The following is a 24,745-nucleotide window of genomic DNA, read 5'->3' on the forward strand; positions in this document are numbered from 1 at the left end:
ACCAATAACAAATCTATTCATCAACCTGTTGAAGCCTCTGGGTAGAGCTCAGCTCAGTGCTGAAGGGTAGTGCAGCTATGTGTTGAAACTGGAATATTGRGAAGTATCTCTGGCTCTCTCAAGCTACAAACCAGGAAACCATGCAATAGCTTTTCTGCAGTCACAGAATACAGAGCCTCAAAATTTAAAGCATCCATATGTAAAAGGAGTTATTAGAGGTYCATTTTCAGAATCGTGTTTCCTTACACACAAGCAAAAAGGATTATACTGAAGTCTTAAAACCAAAGACACTTTCTTCCACTTGTAGCATTTTAGCTGTCCCCTGACTTAAAATCAACCAAAACGTATTCTAGGTTTGAAGGTAAGTTCAAGTGAAGCAGGTTCAACACAGGAGTTTGGCAGCATCAAGTTCTGGAATCCTACAAGCACAGAARCCTTTATGGTTGGCATATAAGTATTGGGAAGTATTTAAATGCAATTTACAGTCATAAGAAATAGTGCATAATTCGTAAGATAGCTTCAGTTTGGGCAGTAATAGTTTTCAGGTAATGTTCATTTGTAAGATTTGATATCAATTCATTTCAACATAGAACATCGACACTTCTACAAATGTGCATGCAGTCACAGTGTAATTTACATATGTTGAGTGYATGTATATGATGAATTAAGGCTAARCATGTGACTGCAAAAAAGTATACTCTCACTACTAGTGTCGGAAGAATAGAAATGGACAGTACAAATACATGACTTTGTACTAAATAGCAACYGTTGTTTTCTGTGTTCTTTACTGCTCAATACATGGCTTTACCTCGGTTAACTAAAGTGACTGATGCTGARCGAGTACTTCAGTTCTTTTCCTGCACTATAAACTAGGATCAAAATTACAGTCTTCTTTACACTGCACTCATACACATGGCTCCTAAGATATCTGGAGTCCTCTCTCGGTTCCTATAAAAAAATTCAAAGCTGTAGTAAAATGTGCCTGTCCTGAGTTAACACTGAGTATGGCAGAAGGGTCCAAAAGAACTCATCTGTCAGGTGATTTAGCCTGCCTTCTTACTGAAAAATGGGAAGGAGTTACAGGCTTGAGCAAGTACAATAATCTGACTTCAGCGTACATCCCAAGATCAACCTGCCAATTGGTGTTCAAAAAGAGCACTAAATCTGGGTGAGAGAAGCGTATGTCAGATAGTAGGTAAACAAAGGAGTAATACATGAGAAGAGTTGAACACTAATTCCACAGAAAGAAGTCATAGGTCAGTTTCTCATCTTAGCTCACTAATTTGCATTGAAACATATGAATTATGGAAATCAATAAATGATATAACAGAATTTAGAAATATGTAAATAACAATAGATCAAGGAGGCAAAAATTATGCTCAAAGCTATTTTATTGTTCTTATATTTTAAAAAATAAAATTAGCCACTGTCAGCACAGCTTCCACTACACAGCAAAAGAAACTTTAAATAAGTTTTGGGATAGAAAAAAAACAATCCTAGGATAATACCGCATGCCATTTTCTGAAAGTAAATAGTTCTTTTTTCCCTGAATATGCATTCAACTCAAACCTCAAAATATATTAGAGCAATTAAGTTACTTTACTGAATTAATGTGCAGCAGAAAAGCAAATCAAAGAACTATGTAAACAATTTATGGCTGGAAGTAAGGAGTTTGTTTCATGATGATTCATCATCGTATTCTCTAATTCAACTTTTTAAGCACGTTTCCATAAGTTCTTTAAGGGGTTAATTCCACATGGAGAAATACATGGACTTTTGTGATGGGAAAGTGTAACATTAACAATTCCTTGTCAGTTCGCATCTTGTTCTGCAGTGGGAGAGACAGATGAAGGGCTCCTCAGAAGTCTAATATGATTTGACTTTTCTCATTATATTTCACTCCCAGTTAATTGCACTTGTTCCTTCAACTGAAGTAACTGGATTCTTAAAAGTATGGATATTTGATTGCATTTTGGTTGAATTGTGGAAGTTCTGGAAACGCTGTCATTCTTTAATCTAGAAAGAAAAGCAAATACAAAAAAACCTCTGGTGAAAAACAAARTGCTAGCTGTAAAATGATGATAGATTTTTCAACATATTGTGATATTGTGAACTGTGGGAGAAAAAAATAGTAATTCCTAGAGAATAGTTACAGTTATTCAGTCTTCAGTTCTGCAGACATCAGGTATCAGAGATTTAAATACAATCCTATTCACTTGAAGATAAATTTAAGCATAAATGGGTGCACAATTGAAGCCTAATTCYGGATCCTATTTAAGACTAGACAAGCTAAGAATATTAAAGCACCATAAGACACAGCCTCAGATAGATCTAGGACATTATTCCTATACACATCAGGAGAGGCCAGAAATTGTCAAGCTCTAGCTCTGTTTTGATGCTAAATGCCTCAGGAAAAGCCTCTGTATCAAAATGCAGTTAATGTAAAAAATGCGGTAAATTTCTCTCCATTAGACTTAAAATTTTAACCTAAGTTCTAATCCAAAAATGATAGCCAGATTTTGAAAATGACAAAAGGACATTTGTATTTTACTCCCCAATAGAACATGAAACATTTGCATTTACCTCCACAACCTGTGCCTTCTCCCACTGAAACAGGATGAGAAAATGCCTACAAGCATTAGTAAGAATCAAATGCACAACTACCTTTAACATTCACAGAGTAAAATCTGGGACACAAACTAGCCATAGTAAAAGCAGCTAATATTTCTTATTTACAAATGACTTTTGCTATATTTATACACTCAGGTCAATTTCAGAAAGAGATGTATATTAAAATCCTAAAGGGTTATTTTTAACTGGAGAGAGGAAAAAACAACATTCAGAAGTTCTAAACAAATGTTCCTTAATAAACTGAACAGAACTGTGGCAAATTTTCCTTACATCTTGCTAACAAATTGTCTCTTTTTCAGCAGAATAAATTCATTTTTTAAATCAAAGAGTATAAAATCAAATAGGTCTTAATTATAAAAACTTAATGCTACATGAAAGTTAACACCATTCCTTAACAGTAGAGAAAGCCCATTATAAAACAATCATACCTCTGTGATAACTCCTGCAGCAATAGTGGAACCACCGTAGCGTAACATAAACCTCCCAAGCTCTTTAAAGTCTTTATACAACTCCAGAGCTACGGGTCTTTGAGTTTGTAGTTCTATTAAAGCATTCTGTCCTTTAGTCAGGAACCTGCAGTGTTAAATAAGCAGAAAATTCTATTACTAATACATACTTGTATTAATTAAAAGCATACAATGAGTAAATGAAAAAATAAAAAGCCAAAAGAAATTATGATCACTAAGGTTGATCTCAAATATAACAAAAGCCACAAAAGTGGAAACTTATTTGCCTGCAGCGTACCTTTTAAAAAGGTATTTGTGTTTGTTCTAAAAACCTTCAGGGAAGGGCATCCATCACACCACTTGGTAAATTGTTTCAAAGTTCATTATCCCATTTAATACCTACTTTTTACATCTAGTACAAATATGTCTTGTTTCAAATCCAGTCCCAGCAACTAAAGAGGATGTGGAGTTTGTTTACTTCATCAGTTCATTATTCTGTAGAAGTCATGTGTTTCTTCCCATTATCTTTCAGCAACAGTTTTAGCTRTGCATTTTCTGGCAAAGGATTATTCAGATGATATTGTTGCTGTCAAACAACACTTCAACTCAAAGACAGTTTTAAATAAATAGAGGGATGTTCCCATAGTTTAACTTAAGTGTGGGAAGAAATCAGATTCAGAGAAACCTAAATCTGTTGCTCTTCTTTGACCCACTGCCCAGCAGAGTTTATTTTAGGTAGTAACGCATTCCCAGAATTATACCAGGGACCTCACCCTGTTTCAGGACAAAAAGGTAAAGAAAAATTTCTTTAACTGCAGGGCTAGAATTCACCCCTAACTCTGCAAGTTGACTTTAGGCAAGTCATTTTACCTTCTTGGGTGATCAGCACTTAGTAAGTGGGATCAATAATTTCCACTTGCTAAAGCACTCTGAAATCTAAATGTGAAACCAATACAAAAATGAAAGTATATTTTATGTCCTTAGAAATATATTATTACTTCATAATAAAACCTACTTGATTTGCCACATATTAACAAAAACTCAGCTGCCCATTCCTCATGTAATTATCAATTATTCAGCACACTTACTTAGGTTTTTTCTTTGTCACTTCACCAGTGCTTTTGTGCAGGACGCTCAATAATCTTCTAATAGTAGCAGGCTCACTTACAGTTTGATAGTGTAAAAGCACCTAAAATAGTTTTATTTTTTCAGTTATTAAACTTTCTAGAATAAATAAAAATCCTAATTGTCAATACTTGAACACATTAAGTTCTTCTCAGACTGATTTTGTAAACAATTGTTCATAAAACTTCTCACAGGCCTCACCTCGCATTCAGTAACCTTTCCTATTATCTCAGTTCTTTATCTCTGCAGATAKGACAAAAAGGTCATGTATTATTTAATTATAAATACATTTTTCATTTTTAAGTGTTTTGTTTGTGCCATGTCAGTATAATTCTCTAGCATGAATAAATTTTTCAGGTATCTTGTAATCAGGCACATCAGTATCATCTTATACCTTCAGTGCCTTCTCAATGAATAGGCTAGCCTGCGTCTGTGATGGAACATCATGTTCTTTGAAATTGCTTAGCTACATATCAAAATATCAAAAGCCAGTATGAGTATGTATGAGCAGCCAGAGTAGCACCTCATATCCTCTTTAAATTACAGAAGAATTAGGTATTTCCAACGGGGGGGGGGGAAACAAACTGGATGCCAAATGCATCTTTAGAAAGAGTGAAGGGGAGAGGGAAAAAAAAGTAATATATAATGAAAATAAGAACTTTTGAAGAGACTTACAGGAAATCCTTTAGTGATTGGAACCTCAATATTAAAGATAAGAATCCGAGCTCTGAAATGAGTACAAACTTTGATGGGTTCCTTTGGATCACAAAACACACAGCCAACACTACAGGAGGAGAGGAAAAAAAAAAGTTGATGTAAATCATGGCATAAAACTGTTAATCCCTGCACTGAAAAAAGATAAATATTTAAGAGCAGATACAACACTTCAATATAATTATAAAAAAAACAAAATAACATTAAAATCCATAGCCAAATAAATTCTTAGATGTCATGGTATTTTGTGGGTATGCATGAAGAGGTTTGTCTAGTTCAATGAACAATTACATCCACTGCTAACTAGTTTCTAAAAATGTCATTGTTTCCTGTACTTAGGCACTTTGAAGAATTAAACTTTCATTAGAGATTAACTGTTCCAGATCAACAGCACAAAATGCTGTGGGTTGCCTAAAGTTGCAGTGCCCACAACTCAACTGTTTGGTGAACAGATGATGATCAGGATCAGGACTGTCAAAATTTAAGCTCTCTCGTAAGCACTCACTTCCAAAAAAAATCCAATAAATCACATCACAAGAAAACTACTGCCTGTTACAAGTCAATAAGGTAGACTAGATACGGCTTTTTGAGAGTAGCTAATTTTTACTATCCAATAAAAAAGGAAAATTAATCCCACACAGAAAAATGTGACCAAAGAGAATGAACAGCACAAACCAGTAAGTCAGATGAAATGGAATTTCAAAAAGAATTGAAAATTTAGTATCCATTGTTCACCAATCTAACGTACTCCCAGAAGACAAGTGACATCAAAAGTAAACTGATCCAAGCCTCCATTCAACRAGTACAACAGTATTTCTTTTTCTCATTTACCAGAGAAACATACATCATTATAAAAAGGAAACACAGAAAAAAATCAGTACTTTTCCCTAAAAAGAGCAAAACTTTGCAAAACCATCAAAGTAAGGAGTTTTTCAAACAGTAGCTTGCAAGCTTGATGTTTGAAGTTCAACTAAAATGTAGGAAAATTATACAACTTACGATCCAACCATCTAGGCTAAACAACAGACAGCAAATATAAACCTCTAAAGGCTTGAGGCTATGCTTAGCATGAAACCTATCGATTAAAATATACACTAAAAACTATTTGCTAAATGTCTTACTGAATATATTAAAAAAGGGTCAGCAAAACATTTAGCAAAAAAAAAAAAGCAACTGTGTGTGTGAAAAAAACAGCTTACCATCCATTAATTTGTCCAGTTTTGAATACTGGTATGCAATGGCAGTCATTTCAATAAGTTTTGTTAGAATGATTTATGATTTAATAAGCTCTTCAAAAATCTTTGGTTCGTTTAACAAAATCTACCAGATTAAGCAATTAAGATATCTGAGGAGAAGTCTTAAGGAAAAAGTTTTTGAAAGTTATCAGTGTCAGCACTAGGGCCAAATAAGAACACTAACAGTATTCTTCTGAATTTGCCGTTGTTCATAGAGCAGATGTTTCCAACGTTTGTACATGCAAGCCAGGTGATATGCATCACTTYGGTTTTAAATATCCTGATAGCCAAATCATTCTTCAAGTAAACCGCTGATTGTGAAGTGTAATAGTTATAAAGCTTTTCATTAAAAACAAACCGTTACTTAGACTGAAACTCAGTTTTGCTCACTTGATCTTGATGATATCCATGCCGGTCAAAGTGAGACTAACGTGATCTCCTGCTGCAGCCCAATCAACTGGTTCATCATGCAGTGTAATTCCTGGAAATGAGTAAGAACAGAACCTCACAGTGAAGTACCTAGCTTCTGAGCTACAAACAAACAGCTCTGTTTAGGCCATTTGTGCTTCATCAACCATTACTCATCAATTTTCAAAATGAATGGGTTGAGAGTAAAAGCTTTTTAACTGAGAACACTGAGGAAGCATTTTTTTTCCTTGGTGAGCACTCACTATTCTCTCACCCCACCCTGCACAATAACATGGCTTTATTTAAGCCAGAAGAGAGGACTTGTCTCACAGTGCGGATGACGCAGTCCCGAAAATACCATAGTACTAATATCTCTGTCTGCCCCACCCATCCTTTGATGCACACGCACGCCCTAGACCGCATCTTTCATATACTTTAATAGTACTGTGTCAACTTTCATTTACCTTAAGTGGGTTTGTTGACTCTTTCATAAAAAAGTGTAACAGAAGCCTTTCGTTCACAATGACATTGCATCTATGAGAAAGCATCTTTAAAAGTAATTTTATTCTGATTTTTAAATGTATTCCAAATGCTTTAAAGAAACCTGGCTGGTGGGTGAAAATAAAACTATACTGCTCCTGAGGCCAAGACGACATTTCTCAGCAAAATAAATAAATAAATAATAAAATCACATTTTATAATGCACACATTTATAGGATCTAATTCTATTTCATTGCAGATCATATTTAATGATTTGCAAATCTGTTTCCAAAACCTCCTGTCAAGACATGCCAAAAAACATCATTCAAATGTAAGYATGTTAAGTACTGCTTTTTAAAACAGTTTTGATAATTACCTCAAATATATGTGTCATTCTCACATAATGATAAATGAAGTTCAGCCTCTTAAAATGAAAAAATGGAATCCTTACGTGCACACTACCTTTAGTTAATATTGTATGATAAACTAAATTACCTCTTCTTTACATTACCTAAATTACCTCTTTTTTATACTACTAAAAGTACATGCATAATAAACTAAATACCAACCTTTATCTACATTTCAGCCATATGAAATGCAGTACATGCAAGAAAAATCTCAGAAATGCATCAGGGGATTCTCAAAGATGTATTATTTCCATGCCACATTTCCCACTCCCACAGCTGACTGAGGGGTGTGACTAAAGCAGTCCGATACCCATACTCTAGCTATCATAGCATTCCCTTGCGTTGTGAGCAACGTTTACAAAGGCATAGTCCAGCATACTGAAGAGCTTCCCAAATTAGTACTAAATAATCTGGGTTTTGAACTAGAGTAAGACAGTTACATCAGCAAATTGTTGAATTCAGGTTAAACAGCTAGATGCACAAGCCCATTCATTTATTTTGAGGGCTTAGCGATTAATTCTTTAGTCAACATCGCAGGAAAATCGTAATTTTACTTTTGATTTTGCATTTGAAACAAAAAACTCTGCAGTGCAACGACAGCAAGCTTGATTATGAAACAGCTTAAAAATTTAATATCTTCACTTATTCCTCTTTCCATAAATCAAACGTATTGATAGTATTTTAAATCCATTTTTCTGCTCCTTTGTAGCTGCTCTACACAATTATACCCTAGAAGTCTGTATATTATGAAAGGTTCAATGGCAAATGTTATGAACAACAGCATAAATTCTCTTTTTTTGCATCTCGCTTGTAGGATTAATTTCTAAATGTTGTTCAACACTTTCACACTTTCTAACAGCGGTAACACTCCACAGCAAAGCTGATCATTAATGATTCCTGTATTGCATATTTTTATAKTCGTGAACTGTGGAGCTCAGATGTTTTTATGGATACTTCATGAAACAATGTAAAAAAGCATGAGGTTATAACATTAGCAGTATCTGATGCTGCAAAAGAGGTAAAAAGCATGCAACATTTCACATACTTTTCACAGACATATTTATACAGACACAGTCACATCTAAAGAAATTCGTTTTATGCTTTCACATTTTATGTTTGACAGTTAGTATCAGTTTGACAATCTGTTACCATTTCAGTAACTGTTTCTAGCCCAGTATTGACCTGAAAGTAAACAAGCTTCTAAAGACTGTACCTTTTGCAGTGCAAGTTTCATTGGGAGGCATTGCCAGAAGTCGTTCTCCAACCTGAACATAGCCTGCTTCTATTTTACCAGTCACACAAAATCCTGATCCTTGGTCTGTAATAATAGCAGTAATAATTTCAAATAACTTCATAGTAAGGTCAATTTCCCATCATGAGTTAGCCCTTCAGCAATGTATATACAGTTTTAAATATAATAAAGCTTTCCCCCAGTAGTGAGTTCAGCACTTGCAAGTTAGCCAGCTGTGCCTCATAATGAAAATGAAAATTAAATTCAAAACCTCTAGATCTTATATTTTTCAGAACCAATATCCCTCTTTAAGCAAATGTAGGTGCATGAAGCAGTATGTTTTAGTTTTTCAGTATTAGATTAAGCTTCTTATTTTCTAGCAATTTTACTTAATTCAGCACTTTCTTATTACAACTAGAGACAAAAATATTCCATAGATGTCTTACAAAAATTCTCACAGAGACAGACCCAAATTCTTATGCTCTTTACTGTTTAACTGACTCAGAATCCTGGAATCTCCATCTGCAAACATTTTACTCCTAGAAAATCAAAGATTGATTCTGTCCTATCTAACATGAGAAATTACAATAGAACAGTAACAAAGTAACAACAGACTTAGTATTTCTGAGTAAAAGATTTATATACATTTTTCTTCTTCAAAGTCCGTACACTTAACTAATACTCTATTCAATATAGTAGTAAGCATGCAACTTAGTATTTTCAGTGCCATATTAATCTTGAGCCACGTACTAGCAATTCCTTCTTTTGCATTAATTACAATTATTGATTATCTAGCTGGAGAAGTATTACCAGTATGCCTATAAGCTAATTTTCCTCCATTCCTTCCAGCAAATGAGATGAATAGAATCAATTAACAGATGACATAGGAGGTCAAAAGAATAGAAAATAAGAAAAACAGAAACATACTAGGAAAAAAATATCTGCAAATCATAGTATAAATACCACCTGGATATTGTACATAAAAACTTGAAGCTGGCTCTGCTAGCATTTGCAGACAACTAGTGTCATTAACTGGTTCTAGGCTCCCAACAATGCCCTGTTCTCACCTAGAAGGAACCAAGAACTAACTCTCCTTCCTTTAAGATCATCAGTTCTGGCTTGGTAAACCAATATATTGTCTAGGATCTCACTTTGTCACACACTGACTACTTCCTGGGAACTGCAAAGCTCCTTCAGCTCCCACAGCAAATCACTGTAAGCACATGTGTAGAGCAGCAGACAGAACCAGGCCATAAAAAAAGGGCCTGATTTTATATTCATCTTGAAACTTAGGTTCTGTTAGGGCATGTTTTTTGTCCATTGTTTTTGGTTGCTGGACAAGGCTGTTCTAAAGTTAAATCAAGTCATATCCTTGACTGCACTATATTTTAAGTGGGGAAGGATACAGAGGTGAAGGTGCATGAATTTAGAGGGACCTCTTGGGCCAGTCTGACTGGAGAGAGTATTAGGAGGGTTAAGGGGGACAGCAGCTAAAATAAGGCTGAGGTAGATGAATCACATGTAAGATAAGATATGTAAGATAACCTTAATAAAAGAAGGGGTTTTCCAAACTACGTAAGAGTAAGCTCAATACTCTCACTTTTTATATACTTCTATGGACAGCTCCTCCTGAGTATGCACACAGGATGGTAGAGGGCTGAGAGCAACTATTGCTTCATGTAGTGGTACTTGTAGCTACTTCCTCTGGTGGCACCCAAATTAGTCAGGTTTTGAAATCACAAGATGCAGGAGAAGAGGAGGGATACAAAACTGAAAAATACTTGAAGGACAGGTTTATAGTGATAAACCTTCTTTTTGAAAATTGAGTTCCCTTCCAAAGCCATTATTTGTTTGCTTACTTTGGCCTATCAGATCTTTTCACAAGAGCAATTAGTCAAAATTGCTTGTTTTTTTGAAGCTAAACTCAACACAAAAATGATTATTGCAATAGAAGAGTTAATATTATTTTGAAAGATCTTAATCAATAGTTTCAATGCAGTTTTCCACAGATCACAGAACGGAAAAAGAAAATACAGTGATAGCCTTAATGAAGGAATTAGCAGTAATCCACTGGGGCAAGTTCTCATATCAGGTTTCAATATTTACCATTACAGCTTCAATATCCTAAGTAAGCTATCCTAGGGAACACATAACATTTAATCTCTTTCAGAAAGACACACATCAAAACTGCACAGAACTCCTTTTTTTTCCTAGCATGATCAATATTTTGATCTGGCTGATTAGTATTTCTGCTGTAAATGTCCAATGTATAAAGTAAAATTTCTATTGAAATAGTTAATTTCAAATATTAAGTATTTAATTACATATATGCACATTTCAAATCATGCTCTYATTTAGTTTGCAGAGTTTCTTGAAGGAGTTACAGAAAGTTTAAAACAAGGTAAGAGTGTTACAAACCTTATTTTTTCTAAGTTAAACATAAATGCAAATGCATTTAGCTGAAAAAAAAAGATCAAATTTACCACAAAAACCTTAATTGCTCACAGTAGTCCATTTCCTTCAGACAATGGGAATAAAGACTCATTACAGTTACTGGTTGCTGCTACTTATAAAATTAGCGCTAGGGAACAGCTAACCACCTTTAATTACATTCTCAGCTGGTTTTACCAACCACACCTCCACCATCCTTCCTGGAGGAATTTATCATCACCAACAGCTATAACAATGAACATAAAAGGACTAAGTCAAATTGTCTAAATCTAGGAGTGGAATGTAAAACAGCCCAAAGGCATGTTTGAGAAACATTCATCTAAGAAACAAGAATTAATTTTGAAAAAAGGAAGTCCCAAATTCTGTCCCACAGAACCACCAACTCCTTACACAGCCAATTAACAAGCCATCTAGACTTTCTGCTTCCTTAATTTCTTTTTCAGAGTATCTCTTCAATGGTACTAACTAAAATCTCCCAAAGAACAGCATTTGAAAGCTTACTATTCCTGTTCAAGTATCCTGACACACRTAAAGCTGTTTAAAAAGAAAATACTTTTACATCATTTTTCAATACATATCTGTGCATTCATATGTTAAATATCAGTAAAATGATAAAATACTATAAAAACAACCAACCTTTAAAAACATCAGCAACACACAACCTAAATGGTTTATCCACTGATCTTTGTGGTGGCTTGAAAGAATCTGCAAATAAATTGATAATATGTTTTAGAATTTCCATATTCAATAACTATCTCAACAATTTCTCATTTAAGAGCAAATCAATTATATTGCATTCCAAAGTCTTTGTCCTACTTCTTCCTCAAAAGTTTGGACATGCACACACACAATATGATATTAATTTTTAAATTAGAAAAATTGCACTCACCTATCTGCTCTAACAAACATTTTCCTTTATACCACTTTGTGAGTTCATCTGACTGACCCCTTGTGACTAGATTTTCTCCACCAAGACCACTCGTTGGGATATAAGCCACATCAGAGTCCTAATTAAGGAAACAAACAGAAGTTAAACATCTCAAGAGAAGCAAGTGATGTACTTTTCTATTTTATGCTTCCAAGTTAGGAAAGAACAGTTAGCACACTTGATATATCCCCTCATGTTTTTCCCCTTATGGAGAAGGTGAATTCTTTGGCTAATACATTTGCATTTTGTTCATCTCTTTGCTTGTCCTAGTGCTCTTTACCAAAGCAAGGTATCAGATATATCTAAAAACGATGATCACAATATTATCAACCGAATTTGAGTAAGAAACTTAAACTCCGTATTTTACAGGCACACTCCAGTTTATATTGCTGGTTCAAGCATAATTTCAGGAAGGCCATAACCTGTCCAGATAGCTGACTGTTTGACCCAAGGAAATATGATAGCAATAATCAAGAATGACAAATAAAGAATGTTCTTACTAGCTCATAATTCACAATGAAGCCTGCTCTAATATAAAACCAGCTACTGTAATTCATGTAATTTTTAACATTATGATGGTCTGTTCTGCTTTGTAGAAAACAGTCCCAATGGACTATAAAATAGGCGAGTATCTGAAAGATTTAACAGACCTAAACAAAGAGGAGGAGACATTACTAGAGTATCAAGAACTGACTAACTTTATCCAAGGCTCAATAAAGACTCTACCATTAAGAAGGCAAAATGCTATTTTACTTACTCTACCATTAAGAAGGCAAAATGCTACATGCACATAGTACCAGCAGGAAAGTGACACAAAATAGTCATTTAGCTGAAACAACACAGAAGTCTTGTCCTATCCTCATCCCAAAGCCTGAATAAAGCAACACAGATCTTAGAAATTTACATTACCTTAAAGCCAGCTTGTTTAAGAAAGTGGCCAAGCTTACTGACGATTTCCTGAAATCTTTCCTGTTGCCAATTAACCTAAAATAGAACAGAGATTATGAGATTAAAAATCTAGATTGTTAAAAAGGCAGTCTTACATTAAGCTTGAGACTTGAACAAATAGCTACGTGTCATCTAATCACTAAATGTTCTTTATCCATGGCATCTAAGGATGCTATAAATGAGATTCTTCCAGGTGGGTCAAGAGTTTAATGGAGACTATACCCATTAACACTTAATGATGGCAAACAACACAACCATTAATTTCAAAGTCCATCAGCTGATTTGTCAATAAATAGCACTTAAAAAAAACACACAAAATTCACATTAAGCAAGATCATATGTGACACAGTAATAACTTAAAATGCTAAGAGTAGCATTTAACACCATTTAAATGTCTGAAGAAAGCTCTTGAGGCCTTGATGAGGATGACCACCCTTGCAGATGCCACACAGTTATGAAATCTAGAGGGAGACTTTCACAAGCACTGGAGGGAATCCCTCTGCTCATTTTAGCATCCAAACTGCCCTTCCATGTGCTTTGAAAATACACTGATAAGCAGAAAGAAAAATATTGTAAAGTCTAAACACAGGGMCTGTGAGAGCTAAGACTCAAGGAAAGAAAGGAACATTTATTCTTTAGCTTTACAAGTACTGACCCTTAAACTTAAGGGACCACAATCCAGGAAGGAAGCCTTTCCATTAAACAGAAAAAGCAAGCATGTACCTGGTCCATTTTATTGACTGCAACAGCTAGCTGAGTCACTCCAAGAGAACGCACTAATAATCCATGTTCTCGAGTTTGTCCACCAGTCTCAAACCCTGCTTCAAACTCTCCTCTGCTAGCATCCACAACTAAAATCGCCACGTCAGCCTAGATCAAAAAAAACAAAACAAAACAAAACAAAAAACAACAACTGGTTAAGAGGTAGAAATAATCCAGGTAAATATGTCCATTAGCAATATTTCATACAAAATGTACTTTACACAGAAGGAATACTGATATGTCTCAAATGTAATTGAAACTGCTTATTTCTGTCTTCCTGTTCCATGTTCATATCAGCAAGATATTATGGTATTATATCATCTCATGCCATAAACCACAATTTTATGTTAAATAGTAGCCAACTCTTGGTTTGGGGAACCTGCCTTCTTCAAACTAGCCACCACAGATGTCCACCACAGATTTTAAGTTAATACAAGTGGCCCATGCTCCACAAGCTAAGAATGGATATGAGAAACATACTCTGTTCTCCCTGCTGGGTATGCCCAAGACTCTGCTTAGAAGCCTGAGTGTGGACACATTCATACTGAGAAGCCGCAAAAATAGTAGATAAACCACCTAACTATAGTTGGGACAATTAGTCCACTCCACATTGGACRTGGATGTTTCACAGCCTACTCAACACGCTGAAGCATGCCAAAATTCATAAGACTGTAATTGTAGTTGACCCCAAAGCTCTCAAAAACACCGAAAGGAAAGCAGAAAATTTTAACTAGCCGATTACATATTTTAACATCTAGAATAAATCTCTTCCAGGATATTAACAGTAAATAGATATTATGCTGTCTACAGCACCATGTAAAAGTTGGTATGTAAGCACAGGAAAAAAACAGAGATTGAGCAAACAGCCTTAAATGCTGCTAATATACAATAAAAGCATTGGTGTCAAAAGAGAGATTCAAGACAGACGATTTCACAGCACAGATGAGGTGGACGTAATGGACAGAGAGCAGAAAAAGCAGTGCTTTCTCCTCTTCCTTATATACACATTCTTCTGGACATCAGGAGAGGAAACTAAAGAGATCATATTGCCTCGGTCTGAATTCCCCTCACCTCAGATAATGAGACTGGGCAAGTGTGAGAATGGCAAAAGGATGAGGGATGAATTTCCCCACAACTCTTAATTTCAAATGTGCACTGTGGTAAACTCCTCCCTCAAAAAAAGGCACCTGCATTTTCTAAATTGTAAAAACTATACATGGGGACTAAAATGAATTAGCCATTTATTAATGCTATGTATCAGAGGCCAGATCCTGACCCTGATAAGGCTGATTTGCATTTTGTATAACAGCAGTTGGGGATTCACCTTGCAGTGGTGGAATTCCCAGCAATACAAAGGCATCAGGGTAACTTTCACATTTGCTTTCTTCCACTCATTTCCTAAGAGTGTTCAGACTACTCTAAGAGGCATCAGAAGACTTGTAAAGCTTCACTGACTCCCTTAAGAGATGTCAGAATAGACTGGCCCCTCACAATCCTGAGAATTGAGGGAACACAGAAATATGTCAAGTCATATTTGGCCAGCCTCATCTTCCGCCRAACTGATACAACTGCTGGTAGATCTCTTCTTATGCATGTTCTCTGTATTACTTATTTCAAAAGATAAACTAGTTTGAATTAAAATTGTAACGAAAACAGTGTGCCCGAGTGTTCTGAAACTACAAATCCATTTCTAATTAAAAAATCATGAGCTTCCTGTAATATGTGCTTCACAGTATAGATGATTATACAAGCCCTACACCACAATTTGAGAACCTCTGACTATCCTGTGGCCTAACCACTGAGCCACGATATCTGAATTCTTACCCAGGCCCTATTACAGACCTAGAGCACAATTTTGGACAAATTGGTCTTCTCATAGCCCTCCAACTTCTCTATCTGTCAAAATTTACCCACTTTTGCAAAGCATACTGAGATCTTAAAATAGAACTCCCATTTAAGATAACAGCACACACAAAAACACCTCTGAACAGCAGCTTGCCTTAGGACAGGGAAAAAAGAAAAAAAAAAGCTTTCATTACACCAACTTTTCTACTTCTGAGAATCAATTCCRCTATTTTTAAAAAGGGTGCCCTTTTAAATGGGAAAAATATCACTCATTTTATTTCAGGTAATCAGATAATAAATCAAATGGAGCAAGTGATCTATCTACATAAATTAAATAACTCATCTATATGAGAATGGTAAATGCCATACTGAATTCAATAGGCAGCCCCCAAAATTTTAAACTTTGTCCACAGTTTCCAAAGCAATAGAGGCCTGTAGTCACTGCAGATGTCCTACTGAATATATATGCACACTGTATAACCTGCATCTATATGACATTTAGTCATCCCATACAAAATATTTGCTTAAATCTGAGAAAGTCTGGTGTTTGACCTAGGCCAACCTTTCTTTGTTTAAGCTGAAAGCCTCTTTACTTAAAAAAAAATTTCACAGAACTTCTTGAGTAGAACTGTCACATTTGAATAGCTTTAACAACTCGACTCTTTGATTTATCTAACTGTAACTTAGTATTCAAATTACTTCCCTAGTAAGTATGAAACTCTCCTCCAAAGAGCTCACTTACCAAAAAAAGAGAACTGACTGCCTTTAAAAAGTTTAACAGATTTTTAAGTTTAGAAAAACTTATGAAAACTTCAAAGCTATGTTAGTGCCATCAATGATTCTATTTCATCCTAGATTTAAATGGAAGAAGATTTTTTTTTAATGTTATACATAATAAAACTATTGTAAAAAGAGTTTAATATATCTACCTGTGCAGCTCCTGTGATCATATTTGGAATGAAGTCTTTATGGCCTGGAGCATCCATCAATGTAATTACTTTAGTCTTTGTCTCAAATTTGGTCATACCCACATCCATTGTTACTCCCCTTAAATGAAGCACACATGTAACATCATTACAACTGTTTTGAAAGCTTCACAAAAATACAAAGAAAGGTAATGCAGTCGTGAAACTGTATGCGTTCTAGCTTTAATCTCATTTAGCCTGCACCAAGAGACAGAAAGAAACCTACTTGCATGGGAAGCAGATCTCTAGAGTTATCTTTGGGTAATTCTAATTAGGAAGGAAACTAATACCTAGAATCAACAATAATTCCATGCCAATGAACTACAACCCACAAGCACAGTGAGACACGAAGAGAAAACTTTAGGTATTTGAATCATTAATAGTTTGCTCTTCAGAAATAGGCATAATACAAAAGCAGAAGCATAGTCAAGAATAAATAAAAACAGAAGGTTTGGACTATAGGAATAAGGTCATAATATTTGCTAAGATCCATGTTCAAAACTACTTATTTTCAAGAAGGGATCACAGCTCTGACTCAGTTCCACATCTCGTTAACAACTGTTTTCTGCATGACACAAAGGATGGATTCATCTGATCAAATGCAGACATCTATCATGCACATGTYTGCATCTGAGCTAGTCAGCTGCATCTCCCTTTAGAGTCAATGAACAGAAACAGGCACTTAAGTTGCAAAACTACTCATTTTACCACAGACGCTTAAAATATTCCACTTCCAATGGCAAGGAATATTTAGAGATGGCTCCATAAAACTTTGATTTAAAAATACAAAATTCCAATAAGGAGAAATTAAAAACAAGCAAAAATACCAATTCAGAATGCTTTCTCTGTAACAAATCATAAATTATCTTCAGAAAAGTGGTGTAATATCTAACTGCATAACCCTATTGAATAATAAAAATTTCCTAAGTGATAACAATTTCACACTCATTACAATTTTTCACAAAGCTTACCTTCCATTAACATTTTATTTTTCACAAGTAATAAATACAGGTCTCTGTCTCTGGTTTCACATGCTAATTATACCCTATCATAGGTAGCTTGTACTAATAAAATAATAGGTACTTAATTTGGTGTTTAATTATTCTACGACAGACCTGTGAAAAGAACCGAATTTCAAATCTATTTTATACTAAGTTACAACTACTGGTATAATAAAAATAGCTACCTCTCCCCATCAGCTTTTCCTCTTTAACATCCTTAGACTATATGGTTACAACACTACTACTACTACAATACTATAAGCCTTATCTGCTGTAAGGTCACCCCTACATTTTGTTTACTTGCTTCTGATTGTTCTTCTCCTCACCCCTCCGCCCCCCAAACAGAGGTTGGTATGTTCACAGTGTTAATGAAAGTTGTGGCACATGCAAGAGTTTACTGACACACATGACCCTGCAAAGGTGCATCTGTCTTTAAAAAATAGCAATAAAAGTGACACACAATAGGCACTGCCTTACTCAATGTTCTTCAGCATCACTTGGCATTATCAAGGCTACTTTTGCAACTAGAGAGCTTATATGCTTTGAAAAAATAGGTGATGAGTGACTGTAAAAATTATCTTTTATATTAGATAAATACTTTGCCCTGTGGTTTTAAATATACACAAGATAAGAATTAGAAACACAATGGTAAGAGAAAGAAAATGTGTTTATTACGTTGTAAACAAGGAATGTCATGTCTGTAACTACATATGATTTTCTTAAAAGCTTTAGTGTATTTTTTTTAAAAAAGAGCTTGACTGCATCCCCCTTAGATATTTCAATACGACACAATTTAATTTTAAATTTGTAATTCAAGTTAATAAATTACAGGCAGTGATCACAAATTACCAATTTAGTTGTTAGGAATAGATGTGATATTCAATGCAATGTTAAGTCACATGCAGCAACCCAAAATTTAACAGTGCTTAACTTACAATTCTGACACCCCTTGTACAAATGATGTAACCTATACCTTTTTTATAGTGAGATAACCCACCAGAAAGAAACTTGGCAGCAATGAATCAGTAAGACAGCTTTAAATCTGGGTACTAGAAGCATTCTACTGCATAGCCCTACACTGCAATCTACAACACAAATACTTGAAAAAACACTCAACTTCCCAATCAAATTCTTAAAAGCACACCAGGATATTACTTTTTCAGATAATGTACAGTTATATACATTACTATTAAAATATTTGCTAGTAAGTATTGAGCAAGTATCATTAAACATTCAGCATGCTTCTATCAAAGCATGATTAGTAGAATTATATKTACTAACAAATGCTTTACTTTCAAAAAAAGTAACTTTTACCTTTCTCTCTCTTCCCCAGTTTCATCCAACACCCACGCATAGGCAAACGAAGCTTTGCCAGCCTTCTTAGATTCCTGCTCRTACTTGTGCATAGTCCTTTTGTTCACATTTCCCAAAAGGTAGAGTAGATGACCCATTAAAGTACTTTTACCTGCATCAACATGTCCTAAGGAAGGAAACATTAAATTAACCTTATTAATTTACAAACTTTAGACAGAGCACAATCTAAAATGCACTGAAAATCACACGTATTGATAAGGCTTATTCAATCCACAGAATTTTACAATCATATAAGGCAAAGAAGCAGACAGACAGGTAATYTGTGACAGCCAAATGCACCTCCAAATTCATATTTTAAAAAAATTGCAAGAATGAAACCCACTCAAACCACATTTTACTGTGCTTTCAAGACTAAGCATCCAGTCAACCTCATATTCTAGTCAATGAAGTCTGAATGTGACTCCCTCCAAAGAACAATGGTCAAGTAGATGTGCTTGAGAACAGTTTGAGACCTCTCTTCCCTAAAGAAAACAAACTTTCGCTTCTGTAGCATTCTAGATCCAATTAACAGTTTTTAATCTCTATAATTACATATTTACATTTTAGGCAAGTAACAGTATTACCTATTACCACCAAATTAAGTAGTTGCTTTCCACCTTGTCTCTTCTCCAGCTCTGCTTTTACATCTATTTGTGGTTTTGTCTTGCTTGACTTTTTCACTGGAGTAGGCATCATATTCTGCTCTTCTGGAACCTGCACTATTTGGGGTGAAATAGCAGATTTTGAGACTGCCTCAGGTACCCCAGAAGTCACACTGGCATCTTCAGTTAACAGACCTTTCTGAGGTGTGTTAACATGGCCATTTTCTTCAGTAATAGCACTAGAGAAAACAAAGAAAATACGTGAAATAGAAATGTCACAGAAATTGTACAAATACACGAGAAAAAATAGTGTACTCTTTATTGTCATATAAGCTCCAGATAAAAGTATTTTGTAAGTAACAACAACCCTATTAAGGTGAAAATGAAAAGCAACTGCACACAAGCTACACAGATATCAACTCTGAACTTGTCTAAGAAGTACTGTGCATGAAAGCAAGATACGAAAGAATCCTACACGAAATACAGACAAACAAGAGCTTCTCACAGACCCTTCTTTTAACAGGGAGGAAAAGTACAGCTACAAAGAAGAGCTACTGAGAACTAGCCCTCTCTGAAATAAGAAGCCTATGTCAACTTTGAAATATCAATCCTAAAACAGCTTTCACTTACACTAGAAATAATGCAGTTGAATGCAGTGWTGCTCTATTGCGAGAACACCAGCAATATACTATAAAGAGTAGATACTAAGCATATCTGCACTGCAATTTGGGGTGCAATGCTTATACAGAGCCATAATAGACAAGTTATGTTCATCAGGACAGAACTGTTTTATGTATAAAACACAAAAACATCTAGGACTAACGAGATTTGGATTTCCCAAATCCTCTCCTCTTCCACCACATTCTACCACGGATCTACCATACTAATCTTAATACTGAATAATACTAAAAATATTATCCTCTTACACTCTCATGCTTTTCCTCTCTGRTTTATAAATAGTGGTATTTTCCCAATTCACATAAATGTTCTGAGAATAAATATGTGATAAGATTTTTCACCTATTGTGGCAGAGATGACCACTAAAAGAAACATTTCCACAGAGTAAAAGTTTTTCTGCTGGCTGACAGACCTCCAAAGCAAGGATTTAATGTACACAGCAAGACAGGAACAGAACCAGTTAAGGCATGACAACATTATGCTATAGCACACTTAAATATATAAACCGTTGACCACTACAATATTTTGAAAATTCCTATGAAATACAATATTTAATTTTTTTTCCAATAAGAGGAGGCTTCTTCCTTGGAAGACTGGAAATCCTTTCCAACAGCAGTACCAGTGTACTWCTTTCCGCGAAACTCACTTCAAGTAGTCTTTCAGACTACAAAAAAAGAAAAAGACTACAAAAGCAAACAGAATTGTATTCCTGTCAGAAAATGAGTAAGTGAAGATGGAAATGAAAGAAGAATTCATAAGTGAATTTTTCTGCCTCCACTTTTCATTTACTTACCAGAATTTACTTCTCATTTTTCCTCTCCATCTTTTATAATAAAAACTACTTATTTTGATACTTCAGAATCCCATCATAACATCTCTGCTTTTATTTGATAACATTATGAAACATTACTTCTCATTTTCTGTCTGCTTCAGTCCTAGTAGGAATGTTTCCTTTGTATTAGTCCCTTTCCATTACATATCTYAAGAAACAATATAGCTTAAACATGTTAGTCTAACAAACAAAGCAATTTAAGAATTATATTCTAAAAACTTAAACCTAGGAAATGTTCAGACCAAATGCAAAATCAACCCAYTATTGCAGTAAGCAACACTGGTGATTTTACAGGTCTCATTTTTTCCCCTCAGTTTCAGAGATAAATATCCAGTACTGTACCAGTGTGATATGTTGCTAATTGTGTCACYTTTTCATAAGACCCAGAGTCAAGCTTTCGCCTGACTGCCAGTAAAACCCCGAAGTAGAACTGTGAGCATCTGCTTTTGGACGGCAGTTCCACAACCAAAGGCTGGCTCTTGCATCAAGGCTAGATACAAATCTCAATTCTCTCAAATTAGTAAAGCACACAAGTTAGTTTATGCCAACCAAACTGCTTGCAGGGGGACCGATGTTATCTGTTCTTCTGCATAATCCATAGATAATTCTACATAAACTCTACTCACAAAAAGTTAACCTATCAACCCTTTCAAAATAATTTGAAAGGGTGAGTTTATCTCAAAATTACTGCTTTGGGCCACAAAACCATGACATTTTTATCTGATACTAGGAAATCAGCCTTAGTTCATCATCAAATACAGCCCTAGACRAGCTCCAATCAACAATATATATCTAGACAAGCTAAAATTCCCTGTAAAGATGATGTATTTAGTTTCCTAAACTCCAAAATTAATAGCTCATCATCGCTGTAGATGTAATAACACCTGAATCATTCTACAGAAGAACTAGTTATTTATGCTACCYTTTACAGAAAATTTAAGTACCTTTCTATTATCTGAAGAGAGTTTTAAAACTTCTTTAAATAGCACATTAAGTTTAAGCTGAAAACCTACTCTAGAATTGTGCAACAATTATCTTTTTCAATATCTTTTCAGAGGCATTCTACCTCAAAGAAGCTGACTGAAAACAATCAAGGTAATGGAAAGCAAATATGTGCAGAACTGCAGTGACAAACCTTTCTATATATTCTAACAATATTTTTAAAAGTGTCTGAATGTTGTAAAGTACACTAGACCCATTTGGCCTGAAGCCATGTATTAATAGTCATATGTATTCACAGTTTATTTGCATTAGACATCTTCTATCAAGATTAAGACTCTTCCGGTCTTCCAAGTCATTTTTTTTTTCAGATAAATTTCAGTTCACAGTGTTAGTATAACATCTGTCACTTTCACACTGAAGTATTATGACTGTTGCTAATATGCAAAAGTCATACTGTAATGTAGATATGATATTTTACWCTGGTATCAAAAGCTTTTCCTTGAAATGCTGACATTTAAAGTTCTAGAAAGACGTATTCGTATATTTGTATTTGTAGAGCGGTATCAAAATAGCCTTTKAAGTTGGTAACCCATTTTTTTCTTCCTTTCAATGTCTACACTATTTCTCAAATCAAATTTTTACAACCAAAAATCTTTAAAAGATAACATTAGATGAAACCAAAATTAATGCAAACTGAAGATCTAACTCAGACTTTTCTACAGCTTTCCAAAATGCTCAAACACTGTCACATCAAGCCTATCAAAAGACAAAAAAGTATCATGAAAAATAAGCTTCTAAAGTCTATTTGTTTATCTAGGTAATGTTTTTCTCCAGCCTCAGATTTTCTTGCTAGTCAAARCATATTTCAGTAAGGATTTCATAAAGCAGGATGGATGTTGAGTTGCAGAATCCACRTGGATTACAGCACCTCAGAGAATCAAGATTACTGCCAGATGAATAATTGTTCGCTCACTTATAAGTAGTTTTTACCATGAATACAATACGGCTGTCAAGCATTTTCTATTTTGGGCAGTGCAAAGAAAAAGTGCTAGATACACTACTGAAATAATGACCRAAACATGACTCTAGCAACTATAATATTAGGACTTGCCACTATTTCAGGGGTACAATATCTGAAAAGTTAAGATTGTTCCATTAAGTCTTTTCTAGGTTTCAGACACTACCACATTTTGCAAGTATTAAAACAGTCTGTGCCATGATCAGACTGGCTGCTTCAGAGAAATATCCTAATAGCAGAAAGAGCATATTACCTACTTACAGGTTCTCTCTGTAAGAGGATTCAGCTTTCTGGTGAGCCATGTTAGGAGAAGAGGAGGAGTTTTTTGGTAAGTACAATTACATAGCCCCTCTCTTCTAGATAGAAGGATTTGCTGGTGAAATGTACAACTCAAGTCTCACAAGAGGATGCCTGGAAAGATCTAGTATAGGGAGATGTAGCAAATAAAACCTTGATGGTTATGTGACCCTCATGGCAAACAGATAAGTAATTTTTTGAACAGCTTGGTAACAACTCAAAGAAGTTCAAAAGAATGTTAAGSAGCTTCATCTTTAACTGTTGATGAAAAATGAATGACACTGAAAATGTTTTCCAGTAAGTCTTTTCCACCAAGATTTTTCAAAATTACTTGATGCTGTTGAAAAATTCACCACAAAACAGAACATATAGTTCTAGTATCTAGTATGTTCCTACTGTACTTCCTAATCAACTGTTTTTTCTTTACAAGAGAACTTGGTGGAAGTGCCAAGAGCAGTCTCAGCGAGCAGTGTTCTGTTAACCAGCATTTGTGCCTAGCATGCCTGCCAAGTTACTGTTAGCTGCTGCTGCACAGCCCTTGAATTCATCAATTTCTGACTTCTCTGAAAAAGACAAAACTATTAAGTACCTTGTATGTGCACTGAGGTCAGGTACTAAGAAAGCTTGATCACCAGCTACTCAGTCCTAGAAGACAAAAAAAGCTTACCATAGCTTTTTGACAGCAAATGAGAAATGACATACAAAAGTCTGGCAAGGACCAAGACTTAGTTAAAATTAGAACTGCCACATCAGAAATTTCCTATATTCTGTATTGCTGACAAGGATAAGGGTAAACTCAGTAAAATATTCTGGTTACGTCATTTCCTGGGAGCACCAGGAGATAGAGGAATACAGCACATACTATTAAGTGATGCTAAAAGTCACTCATCCTTACATAAGCGTGTTCACTGAAGTTGCCACTAGCACGCATTCAAAGAATCACCCAAAAAATTTATCTGCTGAAGACTAACTCTGAATAATTTAGCTTTTGAGCATTATTTTCAATCTTCTAGTCTGTATGCTTAGTGAATTATTTTTATACAACTGACTCTTTCGGAGTACTTATAGTCATTACAGAAATGTCTACATTTATTTCCCCTTTCAAAATTATTAATTACACAATATTGGTCAGGCTGGTTAAAATAATTACCCTTTCTTGCTAATATCTTTTCCTGGCTTCCTTCATGACTAAACAGGAAGAAAAAGCCTGGTCATTAGTTTTGCTAGAGTATCAGAAAAACAGTTTGTCAGAGTCAAACAAACCACATTTTCCACATACAGTCCTACTGAGAATATCCAGCATCAGCATTAAAGGCAATCAATGCTCACAGCAATTCATGACTYCTAATAATCCATTCCCATTTTAGGTAAAATTCACTTAGGGAAGGGTCATGCCTCATAACAAGAGGCATGTACTGCATAGCTAGTCAAAGAGGGGTTACTTTT

At 35.0% G+C, this 24,745-nt stretch overlaps 1 protein-coding gene across 1 annotated transcript in view; it reads right to left on the reverse strand.

Moving 5' to 3' along the window:
• Positions 1 to 1,373: 1,373 nt before the first annotated feature.
• The window catches only part of HBS1L (HBS1 like translational GTPase), a 62,746-nt gene continuing 39,374 nt past the window's right edge, over positions 1,374 to 24,745 (reverse strand). Inside the window, exons 6-18 of the mRNA XM_085301876.1 lie at positions 19,515 to 19,771; positions 18,892 to 19,057; positions 16,541 to 16,658; positions 13,728 to 13,874; positions 12,966 to 13,040; positions 12,018 to 12,135; positions 11,765 to 11,833; positions 8,660 to 8,764; positions 6,542 to 6,632; positions 4,878 to 4,986; positions 4,166 to 4,266; positions 3,060 to 3,204; positions 1,374 to 2,016 (exon numbers count right to left, since the gene is read on the reverse strand). Coding sequence (XP_085158002.1) covers positions 2,005 to 2,016; positions 3,060 to 3,204; positions 4,166 to 4,266; positions 4,878 to 4,986; positions 6,542 to 6,632; positions 8,660 to 8,764; positions 11,765 to 11,833; positions 12,018 to 12,135; positions 12,966 to 13,040; positions 13,728 to 13,874; positions 16,541 to 16,658; positions 18,892 to 19,057; positions 19,515 to 19,771 — 1,513 coding nt within the window. The 3' untranslated portion in view covers positions 1,374 to 2,004. The remainder of the gene's footprint in view (positions 2,017 to 3,059; positions 3,205 to 4,165; positions 4,267 to 4,877; positions 4,987 to 6,541; positions 6,633 to 8,659; positions 8,765 to 11,764; positions 11,834 to 12,017; positions 12,136 to 12,965; positions 13,041 to 13,727; positions 13,875 to 16,540; positions 16,659 to 18,891; positions 19,058 to 19,514; positions 19,772 to 24,745) is intronic.

Source organism: Rhea americana, unplaced genomic scaffold (genome assembly GCF_003343005.1).
Source record: "Rhea americana isolate MKP2758 unplaced genomic scaffold, rheAme1 scaffold_180, whole genome shotgun sequence".
Lineage (NCBI taxonomy): Eukaryota > Metazoa > Chordata > Aves > Rheiformes > Rheidae > Rhea > Rhea americana.